We start from the raw sequence: 12,363 nt of genomic DNA on the forward strand, positions 1-12,363 counted from the left end.
TTAAAATCTGGTTCCTAAATCTCTGTCTTACCATTATATAATCTATCTGAAACCTTCTGAGATATTGTTGGCCAGCAAATTGGTCCATGTTGTCCAATCCACCTATCTGGATACCCCTGATTTAAGTAATTTCATGTTGTGGTATCATAGTGTGGAGAAACTCTGTTCTTCTGTAGCCATATGTTTACTCTTACTTCCAGAGGAAAGTCTTGAAGTAGCTCTGCCAGAACCTTTCTTAAAAAGAATGTCTAATTATGACCATTTCAATTATCAGGTAAAATGTAGTCCTATTATTTGGTTGTCTAAAATTCCCACCCACACACTAACCTTAAATTTATCTTGACCGCCATGCTTGTAAATCTGATGTAGGTTAGCACTGGAGCAACAAACTTTCCTTTTTTTATGTATGTTGTAGATTATACCTTGATTAAATATCAATTTGTTGGTAAACATAAAAACTCATAAAACAAGTAACAACAAAGTAGAAATAATTTCGTACATTAAATCTTGTGTGATAATTAACCTTGATTTCAGAACTCTGCATATCTATTGTGTTACCTTCCCTCAATACGTTTTTTTGTCTTAAGTGTTTAGTCACAGAGATCCTGCTTCATGCATTCAACAATCCACTCGTAGCCGATGATATGTGAGACATAAAACACATTTTAGGAAACATTCTGTGTAAATATGTCTTGCTGCAAACACATTGGAATTAGCAAACAATAACAGAGAGACATGTCTGCAAGCTCATTAAATAGAAACTGATTCATCATAGTCTTGTATTACCACTACCACAGCATATTGGATAATGCTTGAATGAAAGTGCGGAGTAGCATAGTGGAGTGATGTAGCAGTGCCCCCCACTGGCAAGAGTGGAATCAACAGGCCCAACTGCTGCATGTGCAGTGAGGTATATCATCTGGTAACAACATATGTTCAGCATTTGTCATACACTTTTGCAGAATTTCCTGATATTTGTGGCCTTATGTGTCTTATATTAAATTACTTGTCTCTGCGTCATCTACATCACTTTGTTTTGTTTCTAAATGTATGTGCATTAGCAATTGTGTTAATCACATGATAAGTGAAGTTATGTATTTGTAGCTTCTGACTAAAATATTGCTGATAAGTGGCGTGGCAGTGTTGGGTACAATAACATTGTGTATATATGTAATGGATGAAGTAAAGTTGAAAACTCATCATATATATTATGTGTTGAGCAGTTAACAAGCACATAAACAAGACTGAAAATGTTACTAAGCTTCTGTGTGCAGTCCTCCTTCAGAGTTCAGAGCCCCCCTCAAACGCGCGTGCGCCCACACACACACACACACACACACACACACACACACACACATACACACACACACACACACACACACTTTCACAGACAGGCACAACCTTCCGAATCTAGTCTGGAGACAGATTTCCCTATTCCTTCAACCATAGCTACGAATAAGCTGGAAAAAGTTAACCACATTGTTTCTTACATTTTTGACTATCTATAGTCAGGTCCAGAAATGAGAACCACCACCTCAGAAATCCTCCTACCCCTCTCAAAGTGATATCCTGCTGCCAACCAAATTTACAAAATATCCATCCTTAAGTTCCACTTACTTCAGTAGTACAGAATTCAGCAGGTTGCTAGGGCACCTGAGGTGGTGCTTCACTGACACGTTCTGCTCCAAAGGCACCTTACAGTGTATCCAGTGTGGGGATCTATACTCACTGCACAATGTGTGGCAGGTTACAACACATGTAAGTTGCCTGAGGTGGAGAGTCAATGTGGGGACTGGCTGCCTGGCCTTGGCCATGTGCTGTGTGTGCAGACAATTGGCCACTCCTTCAGCAGGGTTTGGGCAGCACACGTGGAGAGATGTTTGTCAGTTATCAGGAGCTTCAGTGTTAGGGGCATTATAGAGCCATTTAGGAAAATAGGGCTGGAAAGAAGTCCAGTGTGCACGTGGTATGGGGGCCTCATTCGAGATGTCAAGGAAGCTGTGGCTGCAGCTGTGGAATGCACAAGGTTCAGTCATCTAATTGTGTGGCTCATATCACCACCAGTGACGTCTGTAGCTAGGATTCTGAGGTCACCCTCAGTTTCTGCAGACAGCTGGCAGAAGTGATAAAGGCTGCTGGCCTCACTCGCAGGGTAAAATCAGAGCTCAAAATTTGCAGTACCATATCCAGCACTGACTGAGGTCCTTTAGTTTGGAGCCTAGTAGAGGGTCTCAACCAGAGTCGCTGTTGATTGTATGATGCCTTTGCTGCATATTTCAGGACCTGGAGGGGTGGAAAATTGTAGAACTCTCCTTGATATGTCAGTGGTACTCTACACACAGGAAACAGCTACTCGTGTAGCTGGCTAGGCGATAAGTTGAGGTCCTCAGATGATTTCTCACCAGTCAGTACTCGGTGAGCAAAATCAAATCATGTACAAAATAAAGACACTTTGAGTGTAAAAATTTTCACAGTAAATTGCCAAAGCCTTTGTAACAAAAGTTTCAGAATTTGCCCTTACCGAAAAAGTTGTTGTACTCAAATTATTCTTGGAACCAAGAGCTGGGTGAAACCTGAAATACAAAGCTCTGAAATATTTAATAAAGTATCAAACATATATCAATAAGATAGATTAGATGCTATATGAGGAGAGTGTTTGTTGCAGTTGGTAAAAATTATTCTCTCTCTCGAGGACAATATTGACTTTAATTGTGAAGTTACCTGGACATGAGTAACTAGTGTAGGTGAACACAAGTTAACCATCAGATGTTTTTATTGGCCACCTGACTCCACCATAACAGTATTAGAGTTTGTTAAAGAAAGTTTAGACTCAGTTATATGGAAGTACCTAAGTCATGCAATATTAGTTGAGGCAACTTTAACCAACCGAATGTACATTGGGACATCTGTGGATTCATTACTGGTGCTACAGTCAGTCAGTCTTGTGAAACAGCTCCGAACACGTTTTCCAAAAATGATCTTGAGCAGCTAATTCAACAGCTCACATGCACTGAAAACATTTCAGACCTTGTAGTTATGAACAGGCTTGACATTATCAACAGTATCGGTATAGAGACAAGAACTAGTGATCTTGACGTCATAAAAGTGACAATGGTTATTGAAGTTTTACTACATAAATCACTCAAGAAGGCTAGGAGAGTACTTATGTAGGAAAATGCAGATAATCAGTTGTTAGCAACTCACGTAGCATTTAGTTCAAATATGACACATGTAGAAGAGTTATGGGCATAGTTTTTACTGATTGTAGATGGTATGCTGGAGGTGTATGTGCCGAGTAAGTGGGTTAAGGACAGAAAAGAACCAATGTAGGTTAATAACAAAAATCAGAGAATACCGAGGTTAAAAAAAGGATGTGGAAAATTCTGCTCCTTCCTAGAACCACTGACAGGTAGAAGGCTTCTATCCAGTCATTTGTTGACGAGTTAGCGTAGCAATAGGAGACAGCAAAAAGGGAGGTGAAGTTTTAAATTTCACGTTTAAGAAATCATTCATGCAGGAGAATCATGGAGGCATACTATTGTTTGACTGCTGTACAGACTCCCTTATGGAGAATGTAGTAATAGGCATCCCTGGCATAGAGAAGCAACTGAAAGAGTAGGAAATAAATAAGTTGCCAGGTCCAGAGTGGAATTCGGTTGTACAGCGAATACTCTGCAGCATTGGTCCCTTACTTAACTTGCATTTATCGCTAGTGCAAAGTACCAAGCAACTGGCAAGAAGTGCAGGTAACTCCTGTATATAACAAGGATAAAAGAATGTACTCTCAAAATTACAGATAAATACCCTTAACATTGGTTTGCTGCAGAATTTTTGAGCATATTCTCAATTCAAATATAATAAATTTAGTTGAGACTGAAATGCTTCTGTCCACTAATCAGCACAGATTTAGAAACCATTGCTCATATGGAACTCAGCTTACCCTTTTTCACAAGTTATCCTAAAAACCATGGATGAAGGGCAGCAGGCTAATTGCTTATTCCTAGATTCCAGAAAGCTGTTGATTTGGTGCCCCACTGCAAACTGATAATGATGGTCCAAGTAGATGGAATAGGTTCCAGATGTGAGAGTGGCTCAAAGAAATTTTACGCAACAGAACCTAGTATATTGTCCTTAATGGCGATTGTTCATCGGAGATGAGGGTACCATCAGGAAAATCCCAAAGAAGCTTAATAGGGCTGCTCTTGCTCTCAATATACATAAATGATCAGATAGACAGGGTGAGCAGCAATTTGTGCCTCTGAATTTTTACTGATGACATTGTAGTATACAAGACAGTATCACTGTTGAGAGATAAAAGGGTACGGGATGAATTAGGCAGAATTTTGATGTGATGAACAGAAGATTGCTCAAATAAATAAATAGGTATTTCGTTGCAAAGGTATATGAAATGGAACAAGCATGCAGGACAATAATACAGAAGGTGAATGGTTGACTCCGGTTTATTGTGAGAATTTTAGGACAATGTAGCTCATCTATAAAAGAGACCGCATACAGAACACTAGTGAGACCCATTCTTGAGTACTGCATGAGAGTTTGAGATACCCACCAGGTTGGATTAAAGGAAGACATCAAACCAATTCAGAGGCGTGCTGCTAGATGTATTACTGGTAGATAGGATCAGCACATGAGTATTGTAGAGATACTTCATGAACTCAAATGAGAATCTCTTGAGGAAAGGCAATGTTCTTAATGCAAAACACTATTAAGAAAATTTAGGGAACTGGAATTTGAAACTGACTGCAGAATGAGTCTACTGCCACAAATGTAAATTTAGTGTTAGGACTACAAAGAAAAGAGAAGAGGAAATGGGACTCCAACAGAGTTATATAGACAGTTGATTTTGTCTCACTACATTTGCAAGTGGTACAGGAAAGGAAATGACTTGTACTGGTCAAAGGTATACTCGTCCATGCATCATACAGTGGCTCGCAGAATATGTAGACAAACCCTTACCATGTGGATCATACCTCCGTGGAAGACCCACCTGCAAGACCTGCCATCTGCACCATCCCATTAAATCGTATTCCAGCCAACCACAGGTATGACCTGCCCTATAAAGGGCAGTGCCACCACTGTAAATGAGATTGTTACGTATTTGCTTAGCTGTAATTTTTGCACAGGCTTTTATGTGTGTGTGTGGGGGGGTGGGGGCATGAATCTGAATGAAAGACACTGCCAAAGTAGCCAAGAGCAGAACTGATCGACTAGCAGCAGGACACACCGAGCCCAGAATATCGAAATTCAGTATCATCCTTGAATTATATTGATATAAATTGTCCTTACATTACATCTTCTGTACCACAGTCCTCCCAGCCTCAATCTCCTCGGCCTCCATCCCACACCCACCTCCACCATTGTCACCATCAGGGCCAGTATAACACATACTCGTATTTGTTTTTGACGTGAATAGGAGGTACATCCTTAAGACCAGAGCCAGATATGGTGTCATTGAACCAGAAGTGAAACGTTTACTATATAATAAATTTTAGGTTATGGCTCCAAAATTAACTTATGTCACTCACAGAGTATACAACTAAAATCTGTTCACTTCTTATTGTTCCCTGAGCAGAGGTGTGTGTGCAGTGAGACACCTGTAATAGCCAGCAGAGCTGGAAACAACATTGTCGACAGTATCATCGCTTCTGCTGTACACAGTAAAAGAACAGTGAGTGACTTACTTGAAAATGCTTTGTCAACAAGGAGTGTATAAATTGCCAGTGCCTATTTAGTGTGTCTTTAGTACGTAAAGGAAAAACAGCTATGATCAAATGTGGTTTCCAAAATGCCACCACTGTGATCTATGGCTCAAAACAAGCAGTTTCGAAAGCAGTTTCATTCATTGTAGCAAAAAGCACAATTATAAGGTAAATAAAGTTGTTGGAATACAACCAATGTGAAATACAATGAAATGGGATATACAGTTTGTGCAGTGCATTTTTTTTTTTTTTTTTGTTCATCTACAGAGTAAGGTTTAATAGTTTTTTCTGTAATCTCTCAAATATTAATATCTATTGATTATGACTTCAACAATGAGAAAAAAGGAATGAAGGAAAGCTCAGGAGGCTACAGACAAGGCAGAAAAATTAATTTGGAGAACTTTGACAAGAAGAGCAATGTAAATGGTATTAATAGCAGATTCAGGGGAGAGGGAAAGGTTGGGAACAGGGGGCCTTTGTCTTTCCAATTGCAAATGTCCATTAATCATGATGTCTGAATTTAAGACTATGACATGTGCATATCAGTGGATATTTTACTTACACTTTCCCTATTTATTACAAAGTATTTTTCTCAGTGATATTCATATTGATGTTAAGGAATTGTTGGGCCACCGTAAGCTGACATTTATCTGTATTTCTTTATTATAAAGGTTCTCATTTTTGTAGGTATTTTCAAGCTGATATAGGTACATGTCAAGTTTTGTGTAGGCTTGCCATCAGTGTCAGCAGCAATCTTTGCTATTTTGAAAGACACAACCAAGGTGACCAATTCCAGCACTTCCTTTGCATCTGTTTTACACTACTGAAGGCTGTTTCCAGTAAGAAATAGATTTTGTGTATTATTTGTTTCCAACATATTCTCACACTTCTTCATTTGTACAGAACTTTTATTGTGTTGTTTAATTTATCCTTTTGGAACCAGCTGCCCTGGGTGGTGCCGTGGTTTGCTTACACTTCCCCTAGAGCTGGCAGTGGTCACCATATTCACAGTTCCTCCCTCTCTCCCTCTCCCAATCCACTCCTACACTTAGAGTGCCATGTGTACGTTGTCCTACCTATACTAAGGTAAGCTCATCAGTCCCACTTTCATCCCATCCACTTGCTGCCTCTCCCTCCCTTACTGATTTTTCTGAAGCTGAAATATGACTACCTTTCCATTGTTCAGGATATTACAAAATTCCTTCTTTTTGATAAACTTATTGATTTGCTGCTACAGTCATGTATATCCGGTGAATGAAATTTAATGACTGAAATTCTTTACCAGCAAAAACATTAAAACATGTTGTCCTGGAATAGTAATTAGGCATTGTAGTGTCTTGATACACAGGCAGGTCTGAAGAAAAAAAAGAAAGAAAGAAAGAAAGAATCTGCCCAGTAATGTGAACACAGGCGAGCTTCCCCAAGTGTTTTTGTAGTTGAAGGAAAGAGCTTGAATTTCTTTGGTTTAGGGTTGTGATAGTGGGCAGTAAATCTGCCTGAGAGCTAGATGATTTACAACTCAATTGAACATTGAATTTGTAAATTCTGGGAAAGGTGCAAGAATTATTCTTGAATGTTTCTAGAGAGAGAATTTTGTGTCAAGTGTGCATGTGCCTGCATACACACGTGGTTTTTGCTTTACAGTCACCGTGCATGTGCATTTTTTCCCTTCTATACAATCATAATGAACTCAATAAAATAGCTTTTTTCATTCTTGTCTTAAATCGGTACAAATTATATGGAAGGTGCAATGATGGCATTTGAGGCATTTATGCACGAGATTGCATTATTTATTGCTCAAATAACTGAATGTTTGAACAAGTGTGGTGTTGCAGTGAGGTTGATGTAAGATATTAAGGGCTATGAAACATGCAGGAAAAGACTAAAGGTTTTTATACTTAATTATATTTCTTCTTCAGAAATGTACAATCAGTCAAGGTGATGTGAAGATTGTGTGCCCATATTGCTGTTTGTTTCTTGTTGTATTCTTATTCAATTAGTTTTGTGATGTGTATTTTTTTTTCTGACTCATTAGTTGCTGTTGCGTACTTGCCGGAATGGAACCCACAGCCACCAATGATGACATTGTTTAACTGTGAGACTTCGGCAGAATATGTTAAACATCAGAAAGAGAAGTTGCGAAAATGGGAAACCCATTTTACGGAATATGGAAGAGGCGTATCTATGTATCGAACCAGCGAGTTGGCAAGACTTGTACTAGGTGGTATACCTGATGAACTCAGAGCAGAAACGTGGATGGCTTTTTCAGGTATGGAGACCAATTTATTTGTTAGCAATTCATTTGTGAGTTTGTCACTGTTAGGCCATAGCTCTCTGCTGATATACATCTACAGAGCAACAAGTTAAGTGTTTATCTTTTTCTGTCTTTTCCTCGTAGTTCACTTATTAAATTTTGCTGCTCTGTTTAAGAGCTTTAATCTCAAGTTTTTGTGAGTAAAGTCATTCAGTCTGTAGCGCAGTAGTTGCTCACTGAACAGCCAGCTGCATACCGCATTAACACAGCAGCGTCCATCAGTGACACGTCAGGAGGGTAGTAAGTTACATATCTAGAATTTTTTCTGATTTTGTAGTTGACTTCTTCAGTTAGTCTTGCTAGGATGGCTAGGATGTGTGCATGGTGTGTGTGGTTGCAGGAGGAGCTGGCCGCAGTTAGTGAGCAACTGAAAGTGCTTTTGGCTGTGGTTAGTCACCTTCAGGCTGCTGAATCAAGGTGTAGCGTAGGGGACTGATGAACTCAGATGTTAAGTCCCATAATGCTTAGAGCCATTTGAACCAAGGTGTAGTGGTGGTGGAGAATGTGGCATGTCACATGGGACACCTCAGGTGTCACTTGTTTTGCCCAGGGGCTCTGCTTCCGAGGCACCTTCTAGTGCACCTTATGTGGCGGATCTGCCCTCACAGCAGCGTGAGTGGCGGGTGGTAATGCGTTCATGTTTCTTGAGGTGAATACTCAATGTGGAGAATGGACAGCTGGCATCACCCATTCACCCTGAGTGGGCAGGAGGCTGCTCCTTCAACAGGATCTGAGCAGGCACATGGGGGGGGGGGGAGGGGGGGGAGGTTTTTACTAGTTATTGGGAACTCCAATGTTGCACATGTTATGGAGCCTCTTAGGCATGTAGTATTCAGGGCTGGAAAGAAAGCCAATGTGCACTTAATATGTCTGCCAGGAGGGGTTCGTCTGAGATCCGAGATATGGAGGCGGCCTTGCCTGCAGCTATCAAGAGTGTAGATTGCAGAGTGTAGACAAGTTGTGGCTCATGTCGGCACCAACGTCAACTGTCACATGGGTACTGAGGCGATCCTCAGTTTGTAGAGACAGCTAGTGGAGGTGGTTAATACTGCTTGCTTCATGCACAGGGTGCAAACAGAGCTAGCAATTTGCAGCATTGTTCCCAGAATTGATTGGGGTCCTTTGGTTTGTAGCCAAGTGGAAGGTCTCAACCAAAGGCTTCGTCGATTCTGTGGGAGTTTTGGCTGCAGATTTCTGGACCTGCATTATCCTTTGGGGATTTGTAGGCCTTCTCTTGATAGGTCAGAGTGCACCACATGAAGCAAGCAGCTACTCCGGTAGCAGAGTACTTGTGGAGTGCACATGAGGGTTTTTTTAGGCTAGGCATTAGTTTGAAGTGCTCTGATGAACACTTGTCAGTTGGTCAATATGCAGCAAGGGAATTTAAATGGCATTCAGAATAAAGACATTTCGGCTGTAATAATTAAACTGTCAAAGTATTCATAATAAAGCTCCCGACTTTACAGCCCTCCAGGAAAGCTCTCACACTAAAATTATTCTTGGGACCCAGACCTAGCTGAGTCCTGAAGTGGAAAGCTCTGACATACTTTGTGAGTCATGGCACACACATCGGTGATCATATTAGAGATCATAGGAGGGGAGGGGAGGGTGTTTATTGCAGTTGACAAAAATATTTCCTCTAGTGAGGTCGAAATTGAGTTTGACAGTGAAGTTACCTTTTCACGTATAACATGTGTGGGTGAAACCAAGTTAATTGTTCGATGTTTTTACATGCCACCCGATTCTGTTGTGATAGTTCTAGAGTCATTCAGAGAGAGTCTGTGGTCAATAGCATGTAAATACCCAGATCATGCAACACTGATTGGAAGCGACTTTAACCTGCCGAGTATAGACTGGGATATCTATGGGTTCATTGAAGATGGTACAGACACAGTCATGTGAAATACTTTTGAACGCATTTTCTGAGAACTGTCCTGAGCAGCCAGCTCGACAGCCCACAAAGCAGTGGAAATATCTTAGACCTCATAGCTACAAATAGGCCAATCTTATCGACAATGTCAGTGTAGAAATGGGAATTAGCGATCATGATGTCATTATAGCAGCTATGATTATGAAAGTCAATAAATCAGGCTAGGAGAGCGTTTCTGCTAGACAAAGCAGATAAACAGTTATTAGTATCTTACTTAGTGAACTGGCATCATACAGTTCCAGTGAGGTGGATGTAGAGGAATTATGGGCAAAGTTTAAGCAGATTGTAAATCTTAGTCTGGAGACTTATGTGCATAGTGAATGAGAGTTATGTGCATAGTGAATGAGAGTTATGTGCATAGTGAATGGATCAAGGATGGAAAAGACTAACTATGGTTTAATAATGAAATTCGGAAGATGCTGAGGAAGCAGAGGCTGTTACACTCTCGGTTCAAAAAGGATCACACAAATGACAACAAGTACAGGTTAGCAGAGATCTGGGTTTCTGTGAAGAGATCTATGCATGAAGCATACAACTACTACACCGTCACACCTTAGCAAAAGATCTGATGGAGAAAAATCTCTAAGTGGGTCTAAGGCTTCCATTCAGTCCCTTGTTGAACAGTCTGGTGTGGCAGTCAAAGATAGCAAAACAAAAGGTGAAGTTTTAAATTTTGCATTCAAGAAATCATTTACAGATGACATTCGCACAAACATACCGTCATTTGACCATCGGACAGACTTCTGTATAGACGACATAGTAATAAGTATTCCTGGTGTAGAGAAACAACTGAAAGATTTGAAAGTAAATAATCACCATATCTGGGTGGAATCCCAGTTTGTTTTTACAAAAAGTACTCTATGGCACTGGCCTCTTACCTAGTCTGAATTTATCGCAAATCTCTCGCCTAGCATGAAGTCCCAAGCCAGTGTGTTGTCCTCGACAACGAGTGTTCATCAGAGACAAGGGTATCGCCAGGAGTGCCCCAGGGAAGACTGATGGGGCCGCTGTTGTTCTGTATATACATAAATAATTTGGCGGACAAGGTGGCAGCAGTTTGCGGTTCTTTGCTGATGATGGTAAGGTGTCGAAGTTGAGTGACTGTAGGACGTTACAAGATGACTTAAACAAAATTTCCAGTTGGACTGTAACATATTGTGAAAAGGAAAGTTGCTACTCACTGTATATTGGAGTTGCTGAGTCGCAGATAGGCACAACAAAAAGACTCATAAATAATAGCTTTTGGCCAGTAAGGCCTTATTCAGAATTGGAGTGCAAACACACTGATACACTGTCTCACAAATGCAGCTCACACGAGGTGGCGCAGTGGTTAGACACTGGACTCGCATTCGGGAGGACGACGGTTCAATCCCGCGTCCGGCCATCCTGATTGAGGTTTTCCGTGATTTCCCTAAATCGCTCCAGGCAAATGCCGGGATGGTTCCTTCCAAAGGGCACGGCCGATTTCCTTCCCTAATCCGATGAGACCGATGACCTCGCTGTCTGGTCTCCTTCGCCAAAACAACCCAACCCAACCCAAATGCAGCTCACACACATATGACTGCAGTCTCAGGCAACTGAGGTCACACTGTTTGTTTGAGTTGTGTTTGCATGAGTGTGTATGTGTGTGTATTCTATCTAATTCTGATGAAGTTCTTACTGGCCGAAAGCTATTATTTGTGACAGTCTTTCTGTTGTGCCTATCTGCAACTCAGCATCTCTGCTGTATGGTGGGTAGCAACTTTCCTTTTCACAATATTGTTACATTCGATCCTGGATTTTCCATGGTTTAAAATTTCCAGTTGGTGTGATGAATGGCAGCTAGCCCTAAATGTGGAAAAATGTAAGTTAATGCAGATGAGTAGGAAGACCAGACATGTAATGTTCAGGTACAGTATTACTAATGTCCTCCTTGATACAGTCAAGTCATTTAAATATCTGGATGTAATGTTGCAAATCGGTATGAAATGGACTGCGGTAGGTATGGCGAATGGTAGACTTCAGTTTATTGGGGGAATTTTAGGAAAGTGTGGTCCATTTGTAAAGGAGACAGCATATAGGATGCTGGTGTGACTATTCTTGAATACAGCTCAAGTATTTGGAATATGTACCAAGTTGGATTGAAGGAGCACAGTGAAGCAATTCAGAGGTGGACTGCTAGATTTGTTACCAGTAGGTTTGAACAAGACACAAGTATTATGGAGATGCTTTGGGAACTCAAATAGGAATCCCTGGAAAGAAGGCAACATTCTTCTCAAAGAATACTATTGAGAAAATTTAGAGAACCGGCATTTGAAGTTGACTGCCAAAGGAAACTACTGCCGCCAAACTAAACTGTGTATAAGGACCATGAAGATAAGGGAAATTAGGGCTCATATGGAGGAATGTAGACAGTCATATCT

The 12,363-nt window shown here is 40.7% G+C and overlaps 1 protein-coding gene across 3 annotated transcripts in view; it reads left to right on the plus strand.

Moving 5' to 3' along the window:
• Positions 1 to 12,363, plus strand: part of LOC126258146 (TBC1 domain family member 9) — a 200,389-nt gene that overhangs the window by 61,964 nt on the left and 126,062 nt on the right. For all 3 annotated transcript variants that reach the window (XM_049955619.1, XM_049955618.1, XM_049955620.1), the window contains one exon: positions 7,753 to 7,986. In XM_049955619.1, coding sequence (XP_049811576.1) covers positions 7,753 to 7,986 — 234 coding nt within the window. The remainder of the gene's footprint in view (positions 1 to 7,752; positions 7,987 to 12,363) is intronic.

Source organism: Schistocerca nitens, chromosome 1, assembly GCF_023898315.1.
Source record: "Schistocerca nitens isolate TAMUIC-IGC-003100 chromosome 1, iqSchNite1.1, whole genome shotgun sequence".
Classification (NCBI taxonomy): domain Eukaryota; kingdom Metazoa; phylum Arthropoda; class Insecta; order Orthoptera; family Acrididae; genus Schistocerca; species Schistocerca nitens.